Source organism: Poecilia reticulata, chromosome 16, assembly GCF_904066995.2.
Source record: "Poecilia reticulata chromosome 16, P_reticulata-male-v2, whole genome shotgun sequence".
NCBI lineage: Eukaryota > Metazoa > Chordata > Actinopteri > Cyprinodontiformes > Poeciliidae > Poecilia > Poecilia reticulata.
Genome location: NC_088845.1, coordinates 22,075,706 through 22,103,595, shown reverse-complemented (window position 1 = coordinate 22,103,595; position 27,890 = coordinate 22,075,706). Strand labels below are relative to the sequence as shown.

Sequence of the window (27,890 nt, the reverse complement as noted above, 5' to 3'; positions counted from 1 at the left end):
CATGTGTAAATGTGTATATGCATTTATATATAATGTTTTTATCTTTTTTTTTCAAAATCTATTTCTCTTTCTCACTGTTCATTCACTGTCACATGCTGTTTTTATTTGTATTATGTAAAGCACTTTGAAATGCCTTGCTGCTGAAATGTGCTATACAAATAACATTTTATTGATTGATTGATTGATTGATTGATTGATTGATTGATTGATTGATTGATTGATTGATTGATTGATTGATTGATTGATTGATTGATTGATTGATTATATGTATGCGCGTAAATATTGAATAGCATTCTGATAATGAATTTGTAGGTTTGTAACTCCTGGGAGGAATTGGAAAATATATTTTTTTCGTTTTTTGTTAACATTTTATTTAAAGAAATTTAAAAACAAAAAGAAAGAAAGAGAAGGAAAACTGTTACGTTTTTCTGTGGATGTGTTGCCTCCTGTTTTTCGCTCAATTGATCAATTGACCTTATAAAAGAAACTTGAATTATCACCCATTTGTCTTTAATAGGACACCTGAAAGCTTAATGCGTTCCAAAAAAAAAAAAAAAAAAAGTGTCACGTTAGTTTAAAATACAGATGGACCCCCTTTTGGGGGTTGGGGCGGTGGGGGCGGAGTTTTCTTCATACCTGATGCTGTACACCTACTTTTCACAATCGCTGCGCTCGTGGGGTGGGTGCGCCCTATTTTTTTTTTTTCAATGGGACAACGTGCTGGGTGGGCATGAACCTTCTGTCTTTCCCTCCCTCTTTCTGAGCCATATAAGAGCCGAACTGTTATGGAGACCCCATCATACTGCAGTTCGCTGTTACCGAGAGAAGATGAGCACACGGATAATGAAATCCAACCCTGCCATGAAACTAATAGTGGTGAGTAACCAGAATTTCGCATTCTGCGCTTTTCAGTCAGACCAGCTGGGATACACATGTTCTTCATAAGGAGCTGGATCGTCTTGTTTTATCCTAACGCGTACACTTTTGAAGTAGGCATGAAGAGGTTTTCTCTATTTCTTTTTCTCATTTTCTGTACGACTTCATGTCACCCAGATGCTGAGTGTAAAACTGTGGAAAAACGCAATATTCCCCACTTTTGCGTTGAGTTGTGCGGTCAGTCGGTGCAGGTAGCTTTCCGGGCTCCAGATTACTATGTTCGCCACACTTACTCACCTTCCTCTTTTAATTTAGCTAATCATTTTTATTTCAAATGTCAATACTGTTTACTGGCATTATTATCGTTTAGTTGAGAGTCATGTTTTAGTTGCTGAAAATAGTTAATAGGATAAAGGACTGGTACAACTTAACAGGCTGTTTGTTATCAGCTGCATTAGACTGAGTATTTATCCTTTGCTAAGAAATACTGTCTCAACAATTTCATATCATATAAAACTCCCACTAACATTTCAGATCATTAATAAATTCTTTGCATGTAAAGCTAAACTTTGTTTATACTTATTGGTGTTTGTGTCCAGTAATGGGCAAAGCTCATGTTCCCTCATTTTTCACGTTAATAAACCCATACAAACAAGATATGTAATTCAGCCCTGAAGGACAGTTTACTTTGGCTCGCATTTCATTGCTTTTGCTCATATACCTTTACAATGAATGATATTTTACTCTCCCAGGCCGACCCCTCTTCCCCTTCCTCTTAGGGTATGTTTGACATGACACCAGTATGTTGTTTTTGAAATGTTCGCCTCTTGGATCAAAGCTGTGTGCTTTGCATGCAGTACAGACCTCTGAGGTTTTGCATATGGTAATAGCGATGTGTATCAGGTCAGGGACAGATCACAATCTGTAACCCAGAACACTCGCTTCACTATCTGTCACTGTTGTCTGGGTGTTTTGTGTGCGTGCGTGTGTGCGTTTGTCACACAGCTGTGAAAGGAGCCCATGTTTTGGATGAATCCCAGTCGGTTAGAGATTCTGTTTGTGTGATGCATTCAAAGGACCAGGGTCTTTACATGCAAATGACCGGTGAGAGCACAGCTACAAATTTGTGTGCTCACATGTCGGGGTGCTATGATTACAGATCAGCTCCTCTCTGATTCAACTGAATCTTTTGCTCCCTACATGTTTCATTTTCAGTAACACATGATGCTCTGAGTTTTCCTTCAACAAAGGAATATTTCTTCCTCACCTGTCTGCTTTGGTGTTTTCCCGCCTGTCTCTAATACGTGTTCCTCTCTTCTGAAACAAACGCATTTTGTTTGAGTTTTTCCCCCGGATGCAGTCAGTGGAAAACCTAATGCAGCTCTGTCTATTTGGATGAGAAAATATGTTTATATACGAGAAGTGCAAAGTAGTCTAAGCAGGTGTGGCGCCAGTGGACAGTTAGCGGGGTTTTTTTCTTCCTATCCATGCTCTACTCACCACAAATCCCTATGCAGAAGTTCTCGTCCCTCTTTTGTGCTTTGTGCTATCTGCAGTCTCTGTATCCTTATCTCGGCGACCCCCACCTTCTTAAGTCTCTGTTGTGGCCGTTGGCTGAAGCACCAACTTCCCTAAACCTGGAGGCTTCTTTGCACACAGTGCAGGGCACATGTGCAGAGATAAATTAGTCGGCAACACAGACCTCCTCTTTTTTTTCTTTCTACAAAACATTAGGATAGGGGTTTGGAACTGCATGAGCCAGGAGGAAATAAAAAAAAAACAAAAAAAAAACTTGTGTTTGTCAATGTCTAGGATCAAAATTGCACAACAACTAAGCAAGGTTGTGGATTCATAATGCAAAACTCACCTCTGCAAGTTCCTCACACCTCACAACTTCCCTTTTCCATCAACAGTAGCTCTGATAGCAGAAGTGTGTGCCTGTGTGTGTTTGGGGTGGTTTATGAGTGCAGCACAGCTGTGACAAACTAACGGATTCAGACTATGTTCAGCGCCTTGTAAAAGTATTTACACCCCTTAGACTTTTGTCCACATTTTGTCACAGTGCACCCTCAAACTTCAGTGTATTCATTGGGATTTTGTAGATGAACACAAAATATTGCAAGGGATTTTTAAGACAATGATAAAGATCCAACTGTTTCAAGTATAAAAAAGAAAGTGTGGCATTTATTACAGACCTCTTTTACATTTACATCCCTAAATGAAGTGAAGAAAATTTCATCAGGATGTCAACAAATGAATGAAGTCAATAAGTTAAGACAGTCTATGTGTGCGTCAGGTGTAGACCAAATTTAATGACTACAACAGTTGCTGCAAAATGCTAAAATCATACCCAAGCGCTTACATTAGTTGCACTCTTATCACTCTGCAGATCATATTAAAAACATGATGCAAATTTCTTCAGAAAAAATGTTTCTGTCGACAAGAAGACTTTGATTTATTTGACTTGGAATTTGAACAGGCAGTTCCTAAAGTCCACCGATTTAAATGTGTGAAGCGTTTTTGGAATCGCAGCAACTGTTCAATTTGGTTTTCAATTGTTTCAACTTAAGTCTCTAGAGAGACGAGAGCACTGAGTCTGACTTTGAATAAAATGCAAAAAAGAGGTTTCTTTCAATTTCAGACTGCAGTTTTTTAAAATTAAAAACACTGTGCATCATTTGCCTACGTTGTCCTATAACCTGCTCGAAATTCAAAGTTGTATTTATTTAAGTCGAAATTTGTTTGTGCCTAATTTGTGCCCATAAGTGTTCGGCTATTAAGTTAGTTTTGGCTGCTATCCAGACTTGCCAACCTTTTTGATTTAGCTACACTGACTAAAATGATCAGTTTTGTCATACAATTTGCATACTTTTTATCTTTGCAGATTTTAATCAGCATTTTAGAGTAGAAATGTTGTAACTTCAATAGCTAAAATACATTTGAACATATTAAAATGCAAGCATTATTTGCGTATAGATACTAATTTATTATCTGTGATAAAGATAATAAATTAGATAAAAAATAAAATATAAGACTTTTATATTTACTTAAATCTCAAAAGCGACTTTCTGTGCATTTTACATCACAGAAAGTCACCTTCAAAAAGCTTGAATTATGTGTCAAAGGTGCAATGCATCTATATCTAGTCTGTTGCCCTCTGTGTGATCTTACAGTAAAATTATATGGTTATATGATAATTATCTGACATTAAAAATCAGTTCTTACCTCCTCAATATAACTTTAGCCCTGTGAATATTATCTAAATATTTCTACTGCCTTGGATGGTTTCGGCTCTTTTAAGAGTGTGAAAATATATAATCCCGATTTTCCTGTCAATATTAATGTAGCTTATAACTGATATTTTTATTTCAAGTTAATCTGCAATGAAAATTTGCTTATGAAATACCAGAACACGACTTCACAAAGACAAATTGAACGTACTCGTATTGCACCGCCTGCCCATCTCTAATGCAGGAAAAATATTATTTTCAACGAAACCAAATATATTCTGAACATGACAACTGACAACTCTCACATTAACTCGCATACCTAAAAAAAAACTTTATAATAGCAAATAATTTCCAAGACTTCCATGAACAAAGACCAAGGCTTGGCAGAGTGTCCCAAAGTCGCTCCAGATCTCTGTGTGGTTTTAAAAAAATGACTGATTTGATATTCAAGTGAACTAACACAAACACACACATACACACAGGCACGCACACACCAGAGGGCTGGAATCCCCCCTCAGACCACCTGCGCTCTACAGTTAACTGAATCCATGTGCTCGGTGCGAGAGCTGGTGTGGTGCGGTTTGCTCCCTTTGTGCCATTGGTCCTTTCCTCGTGCCATGACTTTCAAGCTAACCCCAAGGCAGGCCAATCATGGAGTCTGGTCCTGTGTTGCATGTCAGTAATGCTGAAAGTTTAATGTAACTCGAACCCTTTAAATGTGTACGCTGAAAGACGCTTCACCGATAAACATTCGCATCAGAGGTAGTAATGACAACTTAAAGATCAAAGATATATTAATTCACAAATTCCCCCACGCTAAGACCAAATTCACTGTTTGATGATGTAATTGGCATTCATGACTTCATTATCCAACCTCGGTTAACCGTCTTTATAGAGTGATCTTGTTTGAACTCTCTGTCCCTGCCTATCTCTCATCCGTTGCCTGAGGTAGTTTTCAGCTCTGTCATCAGGCTGGTCAAAAACGAATTGGCTCCCTTTGGTCTTTTGGCGCCATCTGAAAAATAGACAATGCTTAAGTTCTCAATAGCAGCTTGTGATATATAAACAGAGTGAACAACTCAGGCTTTGCTCACTCAACGTCCTCTCACGTTCAGTAAACAATTGTCTGGATCTGAGTACATTTGCTTCACAGCCTATGGAAGTCTGTTTCTCCGTCAGGCAGTTTTACATGAAAGAGTTTACAAGTTGCACCGCCCCTTGTGTGTCGTTTAAGCACGCTTACGTAGGTTCTTTAAAATCCTGCTTCCAGTCATACCTCCGTCCCATCCTTTCCTCTCAGCTGGATGAGCTCCATGATGGGCCTCTTGGCTTCCCAGAAAATGGTGACAGTATAATTATGACAGTATAATTTAGGTTTCCAGGGGTTGTCCAGGATGTCTTGATATGGCGGCTTCCGAAGTGAGGAGAAGGGTAAAAAGTTCCATATCTCTAACTGTTGGTGGAAGCCCTTACTCACAAAAAGACATCCAAGAGCTGCTCGTGTGGTTTGTTGTTGCAATGGTGTCTGTTTTTGAAAGAAAATATATTCTATTACTATATTTACTTACTCAGATGATTTCTGATTGACTAAATCATAAACAGCTATTTATTTAATTGAAACCATATACCATTTGCTGTCCTGCACAGATCTAGTTGGACATGAACAGCCTCTATATCATGATTCATGTTGTGTTGGGTTTATTCCTGCGTTGTTTATTCTTTGTGTTGAGTGTCTAACATTTTTTTTTCTCTTTGTAATTTTGTTAATATTCGTAGACTAATGGTTTTTCCCCTTTGGTTTGTGGATCATTTTATTCAGTGCAGCTCTCTGTGTTCTTTTCGTTTATTAGTCTCTTTCCTTCACTTACCCTTTTTAATACTCTGTCTCGGATTTTTGGCATTCTCCTGATTTGACTCACCTTGAATGTCGAACTGAACTCAATCCGTAAGTTTTTCATATCTATCTTCTTTGTTTTTTTTTTTTTTTTATGCCCAAATAAATTATTTATTTTAATCTAATCATAGCTGTGTTTTTCTCACCACCTGTAAGTGATATTTATTCAATAGCGGTTGGAAATACTTTATTTATAATGTCCTTTATTGTGGCGTTGAAAATTTTAGCTAACCCTATTTTACACGGCACAATTTTTAGTTTAGTTAATTATTAATAACTTTTCCAGCAATTAAATGTTTTCACTGACATTACTTGACAGCTGTTGCATGTCTATAGCTTTTAAAATGCTATGTGTTTTTATTGATATTACAAGCACTAAGTTGTCTGGGACAAAAATTGCATTTACATCTGGCCCAGATGCCTCAGTGTATGATGGGCCACCAGTGGCCCGGGTCTGGTTTGCCAGAGGTGAAACTGTGTATGGGCCAGCTCTGGTTTATGAACCACCTGTATATGGTATATGGATCATATACAGGTGTGAACTGGTCCACACCTGGTCCAGTTCTGGCCGCACATGGGCCACATAAGGCAAACCAGCACTGGGGCATGGTGGGCCCGTCCTTCATTGCTCCATGTGGGTCAGATGTAAGGGTCAGCATCTGGCCCAGACCAATTTTGCTATGTGGACGAATGTTGTCTGAAAGTTATCTGAACGTCCATGAGTGACATTTTTATAAAATGCGGTTACTAGCTTCAATACCCCACTTAGGCATAGGGGGCTCCACGCCCGGCCAAACATTATCCTCTCCATTCAAATAATGGCTAAGTCCAATTTTTCTCATTCCCTTTCCTGCATAATCTGCATTGCATTAATTATAAAATAATCTAAATGTATCTCAAAGGAGAGTACCACTCTCCTTTGAGAGAAGTCCAAGAAGTAGTTTCATTAGAAAAATACGTACATTGTACCAAGTGACGTCACTTCCCAACCCGGATTGTTGTCGGATTTCTGCAGTCATGAAACAACGCTTCTGTATTTCACATAAAACCGATGGGATCTACCTTCTTCGGTAAGTTATTGGTTTCTATCATATTCTGAGCAAGCATGTGCTTAGGGAGTAAAAATCTGAACAAAAATCTAAATGTTCAGTCTGATCCAGCATGTTTAGCCTGTGGTTTATCCTGAGCTACTGTCACCTCAGTAAACACAGTCTGTCTTTTCCTTCTCTCTGATCATCAGCTACAAAATAATATGCAGCTGGACATATTAATGACTGGGCATTAACTAGTAACACAGCACAAAGTGCTAAGTGACTTTGTGCTTTGTGCCAGTTGTAGTTAAATTAGACAGAAATATTACCTGGCTGAAGATGTCAAACCTCAAAGCAGGAGCCCAAGATGATCAGGGTAAAAAGTTTTTGTATGGTAATTAGCATTATTAGCTGCAAAGAGAGAGAGGTGATCATGGTTTCCTTCAGTTTGATTCCTTTAAGTTGCTTCAATTTAATAAGGAGTTTTAAAAACCACCTGCCTTTGCTACAGTATTAAAGACTACTTAGAAATGCATGACAATCAAGTATTAATGGACAAAACTTGCCTTAATTAAATAAATCATGCTGATGTTTATGGAAGTATTTTAATTCAATGTTTTTGTTACAGGTGAACTGAGGTCTATTCAGACTCTGAGGAAAAGCCACAGATCCAGAGAATCTCCCCCATGACCAGCAGCTCCATGCAGCCACAGCCTCCCACATGTTCTCCACCGTCATCATCTTATCCACTCTGATGATCCGACAGCTGCTCTGTGTTCACATGTAGCCGTTTAATCCACAGTTAAATGCAAAGAAAGGTTTGTGTGGTGGGAGTTTTGTCTGTTTTAGGAGTTTTCCTGCGTTAATCCAGGTGAGCTGCAGCAGAGACTCATCTAAAGCAGAACCAAGACATTTTTCTTTGGCCACTGGGTAACAAATGCTTAGAGTTATTTTACATTGTATGTGTAACGTCTTCAGAGTCTTAGAGGAGGTGAAGGAGACGGCCTGGGAAACCACAGCCAGCTGTTCTGACCCGACTGACAGTCACTTGTTCTGCTGAAGCCGTTTAATACCCCACTTAGGCACTAGGGGGCTCCACGCCCGGCCAAACATTATCCTCTCCATTCAAATAATGGCTAAGTCCAATTTTTTTCATTCCCTTTCCTGCATAATCTGCATTGCATTAATTATAAAATAATCTAAATGTATCTCAAAGGATACATCTCTTGATGAGCTGGGCCTTCCAGCCTCCACTGGAGAAAAATTAGAAGTCCTGAATCAAAAACTGGAGTGAGGAGCTGTTCAGAAATAAATAGTACATGTAATTCTTGGAAAACATAATTAGCCTTTCTCTTCACATTATTCTTCCCTTCCATCAGGGGCAGTACTGTTTAAATATTTAAATATCGACTTTTAAATTCTTTACCTTTTTAGCTGGATCTGTAAGGGACCTGATTTGCTGTCTGCAACATTTTATCCAAAATCCTCTCAAACCACCAAGCAGAGCAGCAGAGCGAACGGGGTGGAGAGAGAAGTCTCTCTGCTCACCAGCACTTGGTGACTGAAATATTTAGTAAGTATAAACTCATGTACCTGTGAGTCTAAAATTGTGTGAATTGTTGTACATTATCCTATAGGAGGACATTGTCGTGTGTGTTTCTCTGTAGCCAATGAAAAATTTTGTTTCATAAAACCATGAAACATTTCTTTATAAAATATATATTTTTGCCTGTTTTTCTGAGGCTTTACCACAGAATCAAGGGTCAGATTCAGAACATCAAAACAGTTTTGGGAAGGTTCAAGGTTGTCTGTTTTTTTTAATTAGTTTGTGCATGTGTCAACATTCATGAAATCAGTTCTGGTGTAAATATCTCTTCTAAAATATTTTTAAGAAGGGTTGGTTCTTAAATGCTGACTTTGCCTTGATTTATTATTGTGAATGTGTTTTCTAAAAACCCATTGTATTAAAATTTATACTCTTCTGTTTTACTTTGTTCTAAGAAGGTTTCATTAATGTCTTTTTGGTATATGTGTAAATAAATGTGTTTTTTTTAATCATATTTTGTCTTGGGTAGTCTTTAATGTTAATTCTCTAAAATTAATGCATTCTTTGCCAAGTGTTTTAGGTGGTTGTCATCGATTTTATAATTTGTTACATTGGATTAATATCCCTAGGAAATGGAAGACAACTGTTCCACATGAAAGCCTTGCATTCCAATAAAATTGCTGCTATATTAGGATTTCCACAGACCTAGCATATATAGCATTTTATTTTGACCTACTGCGAATGTCCGCCGAAAGTTGTCAATGAACTTCCTGCGCACATTCAACTGAAAGTCCGCCGAAAGTCTAATAGTGCTTAATTTTGAGTCTGGAAAATGTCTTCAATACTTCAATGGTGTTTCATTTAGACATCAGGAAGACGTTGGACGTTCAGCGAATGTTCATGACAACGTTCAGCGGACATCATCCGAACATTCAATGCTAGCTGGGTAATCATACCTCCTCGGTGTCTAAGCTTCCTGGTTTTCATTGTTTCTTGTGTTATTATGCTCATCCTGTCATGTCATCAGTTTTGTAAGTACCTTTGTTCCTTCAATAAATCATCTCTGCACTACTCCCACTGGTAGGTTGGACATAAAAACAAGGAAAGGAAAATTGATCACACAATTAAAAGAAATCACTCCTTACATTTATCATTAATTGATTGAGTAAAGCAATGAGATGTCTTATATTTCTCAGAATTCAATCAAATGAACAGTAAGGTCTATTACCTAATGCTTTCATTAAGAAAAAAATAATAATTTTACAATATTTTTCAGTTCAGCTGACTAGGAAATTACAGCAAGGTAGCTTTTGTTCTAACCAGAAAGGTCCTTTCCGGTGGAATGCTCATGGTTCTGGTTCAATCGATTAAAATGTTTAACAAAGTCATGGAGGGACTGACTCCATTTACATCATTGGTTGGGAACTAAACAAAACATTGCTAGAAATTGTACAAAAATTTTGCAAAAAAACCCAATGTAATTAAAGAAAACCAAACATTTATCGTAACAAATTTGCCAAGATTTTCCGGACTCAGCTGGGGAGCGTCTTACTGATTCTGTTATTGTTTCCTTCTCTTTGTGTCAGGACACAGCTGCTCACTGGGAGACATTGTCCTCTGGGAAAAGAGTCGCTTCATCGCCCTGACTATGGGAAACATTTGGCTTTAGGAATAAAAAAAATTAATTTATATATACATATATTTTTTTATCATATTCATTGAACTAAACAGAGGCCTGCAATGTAAAGAAGCTATGATTGAGATAAAGATTCCTGAGTGGGGTTTCCAATGTGAATTATTGAAATGGGAAAAAAAAAAGACAAGCTCTTTTTCAGAATAATAATTTATTGCTTTTTAAATTTAGATAATTGCAACACTTTCTGGAATTTTAAATTTGAAAAATAAGATTATTTATACATGCTACACATTGGTTCTTATTCATAGGCATTCTTAAAATCTTCACCTCTGAAGCCAGAACATGGATCTGGGAATAACATCACAACCAACTTAAGCTTTAATGAATATGTTAGGTTGTGTTAGCAATACAAGCTAAGTATATTCCCCTCAGTAAATGAACATTTTGCCTACACTTGCTTTAAATTAGAATCTTTTTAAATAACAAATAATATTATACAATAATAAATAACAGTTATCATTACTTTTTGTAGTTATGTAGCCATATGAGACTTAGATTGTTGGTTGCTTAAAACCACCTGACATTTGACATTCATGTTTATGACCAACTTGGGAAATTCTGACTAATTTAATGTACCACATCCTTCAACTTGAAATTCTCTATGGAGAATTTTTTTAATTGTTACTTTTTCATTCAAACAACCAAGTGGAGAAATTTCACAAGTCCAAGAGTTTATCACTCTTTGCAAATGTCTAAGCTTAGTTGGAAACCGTAGACTTTTCCGAAGTGGCATTTATTACAAAACATTGAATATCCATTGGTGCAGAGCATTTAGAGGTAAATCGCAAGTATTGTAAGACAATTTGAGACAATTTATCTGTTCATTTTTCCCAAATCTGCAACATTAGAGTTTCCACAGTTTAATATTGCTGCACAGGAAACTTGGAGGGCAGAAAAATCAAACGACTGGGGTTAAACGAAATGATCGAGCGGTTACAGTTATTTTAGTACGATCAAAGATGTTTCTAATGTTTGATCATATTTTTGTTTTAATAAGCATCTATGACATTTCAAGTTAACTTGCTGTTGTGGGTTTTTATCCATTCTTGTAATTGCTTTGCTCTGTTTAGTTGTCCCAGTAATTAGGCTACTTAGATCTGCAGAACCCTCTGGTGACCCTCTGCCTCTACATCAGCACACATCATCAGTAGTTCCTCATGTTTCTAAACTTAATAGGATGTGGCTTCACGGCCCTAATAGCAAATGTATACACTGTGATTGTGGGTTTGAGCCCTGATGGGGCCACCCACACTACAAACAAACCCATGCAGTTATGGTTCTCCTCAGTGAGCTGCTGCAGATGAAAGCTTGCCCTTAAAAACGCTGTATTCAGAGTTTGATAGGTTTTGCCGGGAAAACCGCCGCACTCGCCAGCCCGTTTGAAGCTTGGGTTTCTATTATGGTGTTTAAAAAACGTTCATCTATTTTTGCCATCCTCTTTTGTGAGCAACATCGCAAAGAAAAGCAGTAACAGATAAAAAAAAAAACGAGCAGTATTCAGCGCTAAATTATATGCACAGCGGACAAACGGTAATAAATTGGTAAGAAGGAAAGGTCAAAGCAGCTTAAATGCTTTATTCTATTTACATTGTATGAATTAGTTTTGTATTATATCTCTTTTTTATGATAAATTTAATGTTTAATGTTTATTTAGATGCTCAGTGCACCATGGGTTTGAGAGTAATTTCAATCCTGTGTATGTCCTGTATGTATCGCAAATTCTGATAATAAATTTTACTTTGACATATTTACATACACTGTAATAAAATACACATGTGGTTTTTTTTACACTTACATTTAGCCTGAATAAAATGTTCTGTTTTCTGGTCAGCTAGGATTACAAAAGTCATCCGTATTGTTGAGCGTCAGAATGGTATGAGTGAATTTTATTGTAATAATTCTTTATTACTCACTGACAATTCAGCAGTTTACATACTTCATGGTTTTGTGGGGTTTCGTCTGCAAAGAGATTTTAGAGAGATGGAATGTGTGAATTGACCTGTGCACAAAAAGTCTTGAGGTGTGTGTGCTTTGCTGTAGAATAAACTTTTAAACCTTACAAAACTTATGCCATCATGAAGAAATAACATTTTGATGAATTATTGAAGCAACACTTTAGCAATAAGCTGGCAAGTTAAAGCTTTAGCAGAAATTCGTCTTGCAATTTTGGATGACCCAATCATAGCACCGAATTAGTTTCAAAGCTTCTCAATGACAACAAAGTCAGTCTTTTGCTCTTGTTTGCAATAGAAAATTTGTGAGCAGAGTTAAAGAAATCTATGAGAGTAAGTTGCCCTGCATGTCCCATTTCTTTTCAGGAGGAATGGGCCTAAATTCCAGCGAAATAGTTTGTAAATATCTGAAATTGCAGCAACTATAAACAACTCTCTCGTTATTCTGATATTTAGCAATTTGTCCTATTTTACACCTGGAAAGGTTTTAATCTGATTAAATGTTAGATGGTTGACTTTTTATGTCCTTTTATAGAGTAAAAATACCTGTTTTTAACTAATGCTTGATGAAACTGTTCTGTATGCTATCTCCCTCACACTTGCCATGAAACATCAAATTCTTATCATAAATATTAAGAAAACAAATCTGTGGCAAAACGTGTGATGCAATGGTGAAGTTCCCCTCGAAAATATCTCTCTTTTACCCTGATGACGATCTTGTTTCAAACACATCAACAAATACTGAACTGTGTTTTGTGGTAAATCACAAGTACAGATGCACACACGCAGGAAACAAATCGGTAGTTTAAAGTTTGGTAAACTGTAGAACAGAATGTTTTGTACTCTGGTGGCAAACAGGGGAAAGCCCAGCAAACCTCTAGCAGCTCCCTTTATGTGCTGCAGCCAGGACAGAAGGCCGCAGAGCTCAAAGACCAACACTAAGGAAGACCGTAATTGTACGTGAAGCTCAACAAACAGGCAGCAAACACACACACACACTCGTAGAAAACACATTCCTGAGAGAGCAGACTTGTTTGTTGAACGCGTTTTAAGATGCACGCTTTAAACATGCGCACGAACAATGCATGCAAAATCTATTGTTAGCTGCCCAAGCAGTAAGGATGAACCCCTGCCAAAGGGAAAGTCCGCTGAGCCAATGGCTGAGGCCCTTAGAGGAGGGAGCCTGGTGGGTGACATCTGGTCTGCATGTGGGCTGGTCCTGCTTCATGGCTGCATGTCTGACATGCTTCCCAATTAATGTCCTAAATTTGAGGCCTGATCGAAGCTTTGCACATCTTGCGCAGGCAGCGGGTGACATGTGAGTTGGTTAATGAAGCAATATCTAAATTGGTTTGTGGCAGGAGTCGTACTGACAGCTTCTCGGTGCCAGATAACATTGTTACATTGCCTCGAGAGGCGATGTTTGTTTCGCTGGAGTTGGTGACAAGCAGTGAAGTTGCTGCCGAGTTTCTTCTCAGACTTTAAATCAAGCCCATTAAGAGCTTTTACCTCAGCCACATTGACCTTCATTTGAACTCATTCTGTGGACGGTTTGGTTTGGCACAAATTCATAAATTAATGAGTGAAAAAATATTAGTCTTTTGTTGGCATGGGGGATTTTAACCCATGCTGTCGAGTCGCTTTGCTAAACCAAATTCCTTTCTCTTGCAGCTCTTCACGGCTTCTTTCTCGTGGGCCTTTCAGGAGCAACCCGTGCCACCAAAGTACCAGTACAGAGATCCAGTGACATCTCAGGTCCATTCTTGTGACCAGTGCCCCCCTGGTACATCCGTCAAACGACACTGCACCGCTGACACGCCAACCGAATGCCAGCTCTGTCCTGAGAGGCATTTTGCTGAGAACTGGCACTGGGGGGACACGTGCCAGTACTGTACCTCGGTACGTACAACACAAACTGGTCTACAGACATTCCTATATCAGACAGGATTTGATTGATTTATTTACTTTACTGCACATTTAGGATTTAAATTTAAATAATACTCTCCTGTGTCTGAGATTTGACACATCTTCAGAAAGTCAATTTACTTTTATTTTACTTCCTTAACGTTATAATCCTCAAATCCTGTTGTCCAAACATCTTTTGCTGTTTTCTTTTATCCAACTTTTAGCTGACGCTGATAGTTTTATATTCATTGAGTTAAACTGAGGCTGCAGCTAACGATTATTTTACTTATCGATTTGGTGATTAAGTGGATGACAAAATAGGGACATTCTGCCAGATTTGTCATTTAACCACATAAGCTTATTTTAGGCATTATTAGAAACATATAAGAATATTCAAGCAAACAAATAATTTTATTGCTTTTTTAAAATAACAACATAAACATTTTATTGCTTAGAATTCAATGACATAGTTAGTGTATGTTTGATCATTTGTAGCAAAGCATACATCTGCAGTTAAAAAAATACTTCAAACATTATCATGGGAAAAGCTCAGGCCTTTCTGCTTGGCCTTACCAATACAAAGTAGGGCTGATCTGTTGGCTCTCTTTTCAACTAACCAAATAATGATTGGATGCTTAATAGATTTTTTTTGCAGAATTTAAACCAAGGCAAGTTAAAACTATACCAGTCTGGGTAGAATATATTTACAGAGAAAGAAGTATTTTAATCTTTGATGCAAAATGTGTATATATTTTTTTCCAGTTTTGACTTAATTACTGCTCTGAGGGTGTTCTCTCTGCAAATGGCACATTTAGTGATTATTTGATTATGAAATTAGTTGAAGATTATTTCAATAATCGATTCATCAAACTAAGTCTGATTAATTCTTTCAGCCTAAAGTAAATTAATCCTTAACTATCAATTGGAACAGTTTGTAACTCTTTTTAAAACATATTTTCCAGGATGTTTGTCTTTTATATGTAATTTTGACATAATAAATCCTTAAGGTCGCTCATAAAGTGGAAGGATAAAAAAATTATGATTTGTTTTATCTTAGGAAACAAAATGACTGTGTATTTGTGAATAAGTTCTGGATTTTTTCTTTTCTCATCCATTGTTGGAATATTTCTAACCAGTGTGTGTTGTGTCTAGGTGTGTAAGGAGAGACAGCTAGTGAAACAGCAGTGCAACAGCACGCATGACCAGCTCTGTGAATGTGTACCTGGATACCATCTAGTGGTGGAATTCTGCATTGCACACAGTAACTGTCAGCCTGGGTACGGAGTCACAGTGTTGGGTAGGTCCTCTCTTCTTTGTTATGAAACAATGAGGTTTTATTCAACTAGAAGAAATATGCTGTAGTAGTTTGTATATCAAACCTTTCCAGATTTTGTCAAATTCCAACCACAAACATGAGAGTGTTTTATTGTGATGGGCAGTATTATGTAAAATCAAACTTTTTTGAGCTTTATCATGTCATAATGTTATTCCCTCATCAAAAACTTATCTGGAGTGTTGCCTTGATTCTTTCATGCATGTTTGAGAAATCCTTTAGTCTCCTGTGACAACCATCCGCCTGGTTGGACGCAGTTCCTCCTTGGAGCGGCAGTTTCCAAGCTTCCGCCTCACAGAGTCGCCCTTCCCCGTGTCTGTCTCATCTCAGCTCCTCCAAACTAGCCGGCAGGGATTAGCAAACCCAATGGAACTGCGCATCTGCGGAGCTCATTATATGAGCATCTTCTCATTGCATTGTTGCTAAAAACATTATCAAAGGGTTAATAGAGGAGTGCTGTTGTGATGACTTCCAGCACTCCTCCAGGAAGAGCTTGAGCTTTAGTAAATATTAAACAAACATAAGCCCAATTCCAAGGCATTAAATATTGCAGTTACATTTATTGTAAGTCATATATATATATATATATATATATATATATATATATATATATATATATATATATATATATATATATATATAGCATTTTTAAAACAACTGAAGTTAACAAGCTAGCATTTTGCTATAAAATGGCACTGTGTGTCTGGAAAACATATAATACTGACCCTATAATAAGAAAGTAGTGCATACTTGTGAACGTGAAGAAAAAATAATAGATAGTTTATTGAACGAACACTGTTTTGACCTCCTCTCTATCTTTCTGGATAACTGCTATCCTGAAAACACTAACATGTTATCCAGTTGGTTCACGAGACCACCGGTGTCCTCCAGGCAGTTAAGGGGTTTTAAGGTACAAACACATGGACAGGATTTTATTTCGGGGTAGTAGACTAAAGGGATCTGAATACAACACAACACAAGTTTCACGTGTTAGACATTTTAAACATCATACATCATTTTCCTTCCAATTCCTTTAAGTACTCTACTTTGTGTAGGTTTGCCACATAAGATTCAATTAAAATGCACAACCGTTTGCCAATGAAGCGTTTTATGTTTTTTCTTCTTTTGCGAGACACTGTTTTAAACATTTATCTGCTTATGTATGTATGTGTGTGTGTGTGTGTGTGTGCGTGTGTGTGTGTGTGTGTGCGTGCGCGTGCGTGCGTGCGTGTGTGTGCGTGTGTGGGGGGTTGGGGGGGGTGTAGGTGTGTATGTGCATATTTATGTGTATGGGAATGTGGATATTCCTGGAATATCCACACACCCATACTTCTTTGTCTGTAAATATCCATTAGTGTTTTCAGTAAAAAAAACTGTATTTTTCTCAGTTTCTGTTAATTTGCTGATATGGCAGAAGCTCTTGAAAGGATTCACATGCAGCATTTTTATCTCAGTCCTCTTACATGAGATGAGCAAAAGCATGTCTACATCTGTTCCTTTTCCTCTAAGTCATCGCGTCAAATCTTTATCAGATGTATGCATCTCTTTTAAAAAACCCAGAGATACATTCTCAAAAACTGATTCTTTCTGAGAAATGCTTTGTGTGTCGTCCTACTTTTTCAATCTCAGAAATGTATCATGGTCTATAGAATCTCCTTAGGACTTTTTTTTTTATCATATCTCTTTTTCACTGTACTTTTTGATGACAGAATCTATTTACTAATAACATTTAAAAAGCATGTTTTTTAAATATATTTTTGCAAGTGTTTTATGGGAGTGTGACATCTTTAGCTGCTTTATGTTTGCTTCAACTTCTCTCTACATGTCCTCCTCATTCATTTAATATATGATGTATTCATCATACTCAAAAATAAATGTTCCTGGACTCAAGTCAGATCATATAAGACCAAAGATCTTAATGTATAACAATCTGTTTCAGGTAGTGCTAATGCAAATGTTATATATTAATGCTTATAAATAGTGTACAATATGCTTATATATCAAATAAATGGTAGGAAGACAAGGTTATCATTCTTCACAGTCATCGATTGGATTCTAAAAGTCACTTAGGTTAATGCTAACAGGGCTTAAACAGTTACAGAGCTCAGTCTTCTACTTGGCAAAAACTCATATTACACAGTACCAGTAAATTTGTGATGTGTTTAATGTTTGTTGGTTAAATGAAGTTTGATTCAGCTTTACATCTAAAATGCATGTTCTTTCTTTGTATTCCTGAAATTAGCTTACATAGATCAAATTTCCATTGGCTAATACCAGGAAATAATGTGAGTCATCTGAGATTATTTGGCTTCTTTATGAAATCAGAATGAGCTTGATGAGCCTGATGAGCCTGATGAGCCAGACTTCGCCTGACGAAAAAATGACTCATTGTGTCTGCATTGTAAGGATCATATAGAGCATAACGTAAAAGGGAAAGGTTTAGGGCTATTAAAAGGTTATTTCGTAAACTTATTTTTCAGTATTTTTAAAATCTAATGCTTTAAAGACTGTAACCACTACATTAATCACTACATTAATTTGTTTTTAAACATTAAAACAATACATTAAGTCACTGCGTCATGCACCGAGCAGGCTGAGTTCCTTCCAATATTTATCTCTAATGGTTTAAATCAGCTTAAAACCAAAACTAATTTTGATAATCTTTGCTGAAATAGTACAGAAAAAAGTTTAGCTGTATTTAATTACAGAAAATGAGGAAAAGTTATTTCTTTCCACATATTGTATGTTAATATCAGGTTCAAACTGAATATACCCAAAGGGTAGATCCATGTTAGCCTTTTTGCAGCTTTAAGTATGGTTTGAATTGATCACATTAAATTTTGCCCTCAACATTTACGTTGTTTTAGTTCCCAAGCCTGAATTAATTATTGCAATAAAACTGATGTACATCTTTGAGTTAATAGTAATGGTTTTGTTTTGTATTTTTTCACCTAATTGTGCAACATGGGGTTTTAGTTTCATTTATCATAGGTGACTAAGTCTGAAATATCTTTATTGAATGTGATACTCATCGTCTTGTTAAGTATTTATGAAGCACATTTTCTTCCATTACATCTGCACTGGTTCCTCCTCAGCGCAGTGCTTAGTCATAATTAATGTAACGTGCTGTAGGTCTCTCCCAGCGTACCAGTTAATGTGCTCTCTAACAGTGCAATTGCTAGAATAAAAGTTATATCAAACATTTTTTTTACCCTGTCAGTTACAATGTTTGCTCAAGACATTAAGCACTCGTATAGCTTTTTGGGTCAAAACCTCTTTCAGTGTTATTTGACATGTCAGACAGCACGGTGACATTTTTTAAAGAGCCATAACACTGATGACAGTGTTATGGCTCTTTAAAAAATGTCACACAGTCACAGATATGTTACAGCTGACTTCAAGCGGAAACTGGAAGCCGTCTGCTTACCCTCAGTAAAGTGACATAGTTTCCACTGAACGTCTGAGACTTTCCTTCCTCTTTTATTTAATTGAAATTCAGTTCATGGTAGTTAACATATAATCTGTCCTGACGATTTATTTATTCAGAACCTGAGAATCATTTAGAGTTTGTTCATTTGAACGATAGAGGAGGAAAAAAATCACTACGTGACTAGAAATAAACAGTTTGGAAATTAAATCCATTATCCTACATAGGTTATTTGTTTATTGATAAAATATATGCTTAATATGCTAAACTCGGGATTTTAAAGTTAGATTGTTCTTTCACAATAAATCGCAATAGAGCACGTAGTCTAAAACATTGTAGCTTAAGCTACCATTCAGCCCAGATTCTTTTTTGTGGCATATGGTACCAACACACAAAACTGGTGCAACACATTTTTCATTTCCCTAAAACATTTTCTTATGATGTTGGATCATCCGATTCCTGGAGTGCTATGTTGCTTAGATATGAGACAGTGTTTCCCAATAAATCCACAGCAGACTTTTGAGTTGCTCCAAGTTTAGCAGACAAGTGACACATTGAAGGATTCAAGGAATTATTGCACAGTGCTTCTAGTTGCGGTTTAGACTTTTAAACCACAAGTTTCTGTTTCAGTCCCAATAAATTACGTTCTGTTTATGACTGTGTTGTTTTTCCATTGGCCTCTTTCTTTTTGGCTTTGATTTTTACCACTAAGTGAAATTAAGACATTCAAACTGAGTTTTTTTTCTCGTAGCTGATGTAACAGGTGGCAGTAAGCAAGAAAGCAATACGTTATTTTACCAATGCAAAAGGTTTTTGGCTTTTATCAATTAATTGATTAGTTGTCAGAAAACATGGATCACTTTAAAAAAACAAAAACCGTCACAAAATTATCAAAAGTAAATTCATTAAAGACAGAACCATTTAAATGTAGCAGCTACAAAAATATCAACACCCATTGCTTCCAGGCCTTGTCTCTACAACATGGCACACAGGTTTTGTTTTTTGTTTTTTTTCCTCATTCGTCTTTACAGATTTTCTCAAGCTTAGTCATGTTGAAAAGGCAGCATTAGTAGATAGTTATTTTTTAGGTCTTTGCAGAAATGTGGAATTAGATTTAAGTCCAGGTTGTGTCTGGACTACCAAAGGGCATACGCAGACTGTTCCTGAACCCACTCTTTTGTTATGTTGGGCTTGGTTGATCAGCTTATTGTTACGCTGGAAGACCATTTGTAACCGTACCGTGACATACATGAGAAGTGAGTCGGATTAAATATGGAACAGCTGTGGCAAGAGATGAGACTTCTTAACCTAGTAGTTGAACTGAAACTACAAACAACTGGAACCAAAACAAGAAACAGGACTGAAAATAGTCTAAAATACAAGTATCCAAGAAACATAACTCAACATGAGGAAAAAAAAATTATGTTTTTAGACAATAGCCTGTGCAATTCCGCTCAAAAAAAATCTCTCGCTTTCATCACAGTCTGGGCTTTCTCCCCTTGACTCAGATTGTCTCCAGTCGATTTTTAACTGAGCCAGTCAGCAAACAGAAAAATAAGTTGTGAACAATATTGTCAATTTTCTGCACTGTTTTCGAATCTGTAGTTTTATCAATGGCAGTAGAGGAAGGGAGCGAGGCCATTCAGTCCTGTGTTGGTCACGCCGCTTCCACATACTGAATTAACATTAAGAGCTGCCTCATTCAGTTCAGGGCTTTGGCGGAGGGTAGTTGTTTGGAGCACAGTCAGTTTCCGGTAAGCTTCTAGGCGTCGAGTTGGCACATTGCATACGTCAACGTTAGCAATTGGGGAAAATGTTAGACCTCAACACAAACTATGAAATTAATGGTAAGAAATAAACTAACATGGCTACATCTAAGAAATAATAATACATTTTACGTCTCCTGGTCCGACATCAGTTGCTCAGATAGTTTTTATGTATTTACAAGAAAACATTGAAATTCTCCCAAAGTGACCGATGGGTTCTAAAACAGTGGAAGGTCAATGTGCTTCCTTACCGAAGTCAACAGTGTTTTGGGAAACACTGAATTCTGGCAACTTTTTGGTATCACTTCCCAAAATGTGTGGTTTCACTAGAATCCGGTTTTGGAGATCTGCAGGCGATTCCTTTGACTTCACTGCTTGGTTTCAGCAGTGAGACCTTGCAGAAGCAGTGTAGGTCATGTTGAATAATCTCAAACTAGGACAAAAGGGTTCCAATAAAGTTTCTGTGTGATAGCATAAGGTGTAAGTACTTATCGACCTAATGTTTTTGCTTTAACAATTTTACAAAATTTATCTGGAAAAACATCATTTCACTGGGTCATTATTTGGTATTTTATGCAGATTCTTTTTTTAAGAATTAGTTAGGCTTATACATCTCAGAAGCAATTTTATATAGAAAATATAAAAGAGTTTTTAATGCCGTTTTAGTGTTTATTCTAAAACACATCTATGAAGCATAAAAGAAAAATTTGACAAAAATTACATTTTTAGGAAAAACATATCAATGTCAGCGTACATTTTAAATCACCTGTGTCATTCACAAGTCTGTAATGTACATGCTTTGTCATCATCAGTGCAGGAAATATTTTCCGTATGCATATCTGCAGGTGGTTTCTTGTTTTTGCGTAATAGTAAAAGCCAACACACGCATGCCTTGTGAGCGGGAAACGAATGAAGATGTTATATGAGATAAGAGCGCGGTGCCTTCCCACGCACTTTCAACTCTTTGGTTAAAGTTTTAAAATAAAAAGAGGAAGTGAATAAAAAACTATGTCTGTTATGTCAGGTAGTCATGTGATCTTGCAGGCTAAAGTACCAGAATCTTAAGACCATTTATTGTAATATTTCCAAGCAGGAACCCCTTATTACCACCTATAATTGGAGTTTGAAGCAATAGATTTTCATTTTGAAAGATAGGAAAATGGCATTAGGACTGCATTGCATGAAACGTGGAAAAAAAAAAAAAAAATTCATATCTAGTATGCCTCCCTCTCATGATATTTTTTATGTAAAACCATGATGATCACATGTCATGTTCTCAACGTAGTAACAATATAGAAACTGCTACTACAGATACATTACAAGTTATAGAAACTATGTGGGTGTGATGAGGAAGACATGTCTGAGTCATTTTCATACTGTTACCCGTGGCTTTGATTGATGGTCACATGTCTGCGGGCTTGGTTCCTAGAACTACGTCAGATTAATTGATGATCTTCACACTCTGAAAACGGTGACTATAGATGAAAGGTTACCAGTAAGATATTGAAACTGATGCCGCATCTTTTCAACTTCCTTTTGCTCAGCGAAGTGCTCTGCAGGGCATTTTGTGTGAAACACCTGCAGTAGTGTGTTGCCCATTGTTTTGACATAGGCAGGCACAAAGAGGCCACAAAAAGCAACCTTTTAAAAGAAAAGACAAAAAAATTAATTTCTTGTGATTTGTTTTAATCTAGTCAATAATGCAGGATTTTAATGAAACAAAAAAAGTGGACAATTCTTTACAGAAAAAAAGAGTAATTCACTGTTGATCCAAAATATTGAAATCCTGATTAACTCCTAACAAGTTAGCCAAATAATTAACATTTTTAGGAGGTGGATCACTTTGTGTTTTTTTGGCAAGAAATCCCTTTTCTTGCCTTTTCTTAACAAGAAAAGGAGATGAGTCAGTAGTTTCTGTATTTAGCCAAGTGTAATCTTTTGGGAGCCGGGGAGGCTTGGGTTCTTCTTACCACAAAACTACACAAAAGTACAAACATAGTTATTAAGAGAGAAATACTTCTTTGCTCCACTCATGAATTGTGGCCAGGGGCAGAGCAATATCATTTAGAGGGCCACACTTTGGAAACGCCTGATCTAACCTTGTCCATTGTGGCTCTGGTTGTATGTTGTATGATTCTGTTGCAGTCTGTAACAGATTTTCTTCTGGGATTGCTCCGCATTGCTTTGACCAACTTTGACCAGTTTCAACATTCTTTCTGAGAAAATATCGCCCGCAGGATGCTTTGTGACGCTAACACCACTAGGTTGAATGGAGGGATGGAGTGTTCAGATTGACGTACAGTGTTGGTTTTCTGTTACACTGAAGTTCAGTTTTGTTCTGATGAAGTGTCATATAAAGATTTGTTAGGAAACTTGGTTTGACTGACACGTAGTGGTGGAGAAAACCTTTAATTTCCCTTAGATTTTAGGGATGTCAGTCTAAAACTGCAGGGCCACATTATTAAATTTTTTTTTGCATTTGAAAAAGACTGTACATTTGATAGATCTGTATGCCCAAGCCAATATAATGAAATTTTGTTGGCAACAGTATGTCCAGTGCAAAATTGCTGGTCATATTTCGCCTGTTTTCTCTTATGTGACAGAGCAGTGCGAGTTCTCTCTCCTCACTCCGTATTTTTCTTCCACTTGCACAACTGTAAGCTACGTGATGACTGCACACATAAAATCTCATTAATAGATGACAAGAATCGAGGTTGGAACATGAAAAAGCGTGAACAGGTCAAATGGGTGGCTTTTGAGGTTGCTCGTTTTTTGTTAGGGAAAGAATCCATCCTGTCAGTTTGAAATCAAAACAATGATTTGTGGATGTCTTGCAGGTACGCCTGAAAGCGACACCGTGTGTGAACGCTGTCCGGATGGTTATTTCTCCGCTGGCGGCTCCTCCACGTGTCAGCCGCACAGACTCTGCGCTGATTTCGGCATGAAGACTCTGCGATGGGGAACGTCCACTTCAGACAGCCTGTGTGGCTCTCCTGACATCAAGGACTGCTCCCAGCATCACACTCTGTGCCACAATGGTGAGAACATAGAGGCCACAACGGATGTGAAAAGCTTTAGAACGATTCCAGCAAGGAGTTAGTTTATATCCAGCACGTCCCTCCTTTACACATGCATATGTAGGAGCGCTTAGAGTAGACCTCAATTGTCAACAACCTAAAATCATTCCGAGCTGAGCTATTTCAGACTTGTGGTCAATTTCATTCCCCAAGGCGGGGGATTTCCTCAGTCCGGTTTCTCTTCCAGATTCCAGACTTTTTTTTACTAATTCTTGCATGTCTGAAAACCAGCTCTAGAGAGACGCACCAAATGAATGTTTATGGCGCTCAATTCAGAATGACCCCATGATGGATCAATTACCCATTTAACTGTCACATCCTCCAACACAATAACAAAGGAAACTGAGTCAAAATGAGACGCAAAATGAGCTTTTGGGGCTTTGTTACTCAGGCTACAGCTATGATGGATGCTTAAATATATTTCAAAAGGCAAAGCCTCAAATATGATACTGAATTCCTGCAGCTTTAGAAATCACTCACAAGTCCAGACCCGGCACACTCCTGCACCGTATGGAGAATATTTGGAAGATCATTCACAAAACTCTCAGTCCTCAACCAGAATGATGCTTCCCTCAAACATTCATTCACCAGCTGTCTTCCTTTAAAGCACATAGCCACAAACTGTCTGCAGCTAATCCTGCATCGGTCAGGCAGTTTGAAGAAAAATGTGAAACTGAGATCAGTGGTGGTTCCCAAAGTTGTTAAGTTTTGAGGGATTTCAGGATGCCATGACTGAAAACCACACTTACATCATCAGGGGAGGAGAGAAGCAAGCCAAATGTCTTCTTCATATTACTGTAAAGTCAACCGCTAGGTTTGAAAAAAGAATATTTTTTTTGCTCACTCTGGAAACTTAATATTTGCAAATTGATCAGAAACCCACACATATGCACATAAGCGCTTCACGACCTGCTCAAATTCATGAATCTAAGCACAAAAATGTTTCCGGTTACCTTCAGCTCTGAATGTCATATGCAAATTGGGACTGTCCTCTGTGACAAGAACCGCTGCATTTTTATAATAGTCAAATTTAGTTGAACAAACCCTGCAATTTTTAGCTTGCCTTTTAAGGTATTCTTTGTAGCCTCACACTTGCAGTTTTGTGCTGCTGAAACATTTTAGTTTCCCTCATTAGACAAAAGACTGAGTGTTTTTTCCAAATGGCATGATGTGTTAAAAACACGTCAGAACACGAGCAGAGTAAAAAAAAGTCTAACGAAATCTATTATGTTCAGAGTCAGGATAATTATTCAAACTCCCAAATTTTTTGGTTTAAAGTAAATTACATTTTTTGAACATGTTTACTCTAACTGGAAGTAATATTCTAGAGGTATAGATTGGGGTGATCTCAAGCAGGCCTTCCATAGTCACAGACTTGAAGCTAATCCACAAAGATCCTACGTGCAAAAAGCTGGCCAGCCTTTTTATAAAAAAAGGCTTCATTACTGAAATGTCAATTAATTAAATCCCAGCGACTTATTTAACTGATCTAGCTGAGTGAGAGTCATTTTTTGACGTGCCATTTCTAAAAATCAAATATGAATAAAAGCAGTTAATATTTCAATATAACATTGTGTAAGACGTCCAATTTCCTATCAAATCTAACTTTATGACTGAATGAAATTTATTTCAAGTATAAATCTGTCAGGAATAATTTGTAGCTTAAAAGTAATATGATTTTTGCTATGAAAAATGTATAATGTTGAAGAATACGTTCCTTTCCCATTTTCCTTCATCCTTTTTTTTTTTACACACAGTTACTTAAAGCTCTGCTTAAATGCATTTGCTAAATGTATGGGACTCACCATGGATTTGGCACATTTCTAATGAATTACAAATATAAGTAAGAAGAAGAACACCTCCAAATATTTAGCAGGTAAGCATCCAGTAGCTATATGTCCTAATCCACAAATATTTTCTCTCCTATAATTCCTCCCAGATGCGACTCTGTGTGAAGAAGCAGTCTTCCAGTCTCTGGCGTCGCTGCGACTGTCCTCGGTGCCTCTGGAGCGAATCCTCGAGAATCTCCCTGGACAGAAGGTGGATCTGAAGAGCCTGGAGAGGCTGAAGAAGGCGTGCTCTCCTCAGCAGCAGGTCCTGCACCTGCTGAGGCTATGGAGAGAGCAGAACAAGGACAAGTTGTACGGCATCATACAAGGTATGGATTAGAAGCCTCGAAACATGTCTCATATCTAATCATTAACTTCCCTGCTGTAGAGGTGGACAGATATCTTAAAATGACTGGTTGCTGTGGAATTCATATAATGTTTGTGGAAAAAAAATTGGATCCTTGTCATTGTTTTGGACCAGGATCGAAAACAGTGACCAGTGAAACGTTTTATTGACTACCAAGCCGCATGGACAAGTTTAGTTCTGCTTCAGTTCTGAAGATAATCATACATTTTCCTTTTTTTGTAGGAAATTTTTTCTTTTTTTTCCCTGTTGTTACAGAGCAGCCAGGTGTTTCATGCCACAGAGAAACAGCAAGTTGTGGTTTAGAAATGAAAAATGCTTGGATTGTCTTGATCAACTTAATAACTAAAGTATAAATCAAAAGAATGCTTTTTATTTTATAGAAATTTTTAGAGGTGGACTTTTAGTAGCTAAATTAAAAAAAATACAAAACCAGGAGAGGCAAGAAAATATGGAAGTAGCTGCACACTTTTATTTCTGACTGCCACTTCTACATATTAACATTGTCCCTGCATTTTCCCCAGGTGTGAACCACTGTGAGCGAAAGGTCTCCCGCTGCAACGCTCTAAAGAACCTGACCGTAGACGATCTCATGAAAGTGACCAACAGCCTGCCGGGAGTAAAGGTCCAGGAGCAGGACGTGAAGGCCGTGGTCTCCACCTGCCTGCCCAGGCAGTACCTCCTGCAGATCCTCCACCTGTGGAAATCTGCAAACTACAACCTGGATCTAGCCAAAGGCCTGACTCGTAGTCTGAGGGTGCTGCGCAGCCAGGAAGCGCCGCGGTATCTCGTCAAAAGCCTCAAGAAAATCAACCGCATCATAGGGACCACGTCAGCGCACAAGAAGTACGAGAAGATGTTCATGAGCATGTTTCAGGATGAGTCGTGCTTCAAAGCTCACAAGCAGCTAAACGAATGAAGTCGTGAGACTCGCAAACATGAAACTATGCAGCCGACAGCATTTCGAAAACACAAATGCATTATCCGACTGAAAACACGTGAAAAGATACATACGAAGCAAAAGAACACAGCAGCCATTGGACAGGGGAAAAAGTCATTTGTGAGAGAACGGTGTTGGATGAGGAAATACCAAGCAAAGCACATTGAGTACAGAGGAATAAGGAAAGCATACAGAACGTCATTTTTTTTTTTTGTTGCTCTACAAATAATACCACAGGCAAAAATTGTCATCCAGAATCTAAAGTATCAATGTGTGCAGGGATGAATCTAATTAGCCTGAAACAGGAAGAAAAGAACTCCCACAGCTAATGTTTTCTCACATCTGTTTCCTAGAAATATTTTCTTCTTTTTTTTAAACCAGAGTCTGTTAAAAATTAAGATCTAGTTAAGATGTAAACAAGAGGCTGCTTCACAAAAAAAAAAAAAAAAAAAAAAAAGATTCTGATTTGTACTATTAGAGCTTTCTCGCTGTTTGAGAGCAAGAATTTGATTTCATAATGAAATACATTTATTTTCCTCAGCTGTCCATTTTTATTTGTTCTGGACTGCTACAAAGTAAAGCTGGTTTGTTTTACATTTCTTTTTTTTTGGTCAGTTATATGAATGTATAAAGGAGTGCAATTGAGTGTTTTCTTTATTTAAAGTGTAATTTTACTTTCTTAAAGTGTAAAAGCCTGTTTTTATTATTTTTTATTTTTTATCGTAAATACTGGATTCTGAAATGCTGCAAGTCCCTAAAGTGATATTTTTTTATATTTTGTTTTGTCACTTTTATATTGGAAGTGGATGGTCTGTGTTGTATATATATATACATATGCCTGCCTGTTTCTCTTTAAGCTTGTTTAACTAAGTTGTGAAGATTTGTAAAACTCTGACGACAGTCAGTTTGTAAAAAAGTCTTGTTTTATTATAAAAAAGCATTGAACAGAAAAAAAGGCCTGTCTTTGCTTTTCTGTTGTCAACTAAAATCCTGACCTAAAATGATCTAATTCTTTACTTTCAGC

At 37.3% G+C, this 27,890-nt stretch overlaps 1 protein-coding gene across 1 annotated transcript; it reads left to right on the top strand.

Annotated features, from left to right (window-relative positions):
* The first annotated feature begins 598 nt into the window (after window positions 1-598).
* On the top strand, window positions 599-27,870 carry LOC103478392 (tumor necrosis factor receptor superfamily member 11B). The gene is made up of 6 exons (XM_008432212.3): window positions 599-876; window positions 13,897-14,124; window positions 15,283-15,427; window positions 23,494-23,694; window positions 25,673-25,891; window positions 26,451-27,870. Exons 1-6 carry the CDS (start codon window positions 640-642, stop codon window positions 26,843-26,845), a joined length of 1,425 nt encoding a protein of 474 aa, XP_008430434.2. The 5' UTR covers window positions 599-639; the 3' UTR covers window positions 26,846-27,870.
* The last annotated feature ends 20 nt before the right edge of the window (window positions 27,871-27,890 follow it).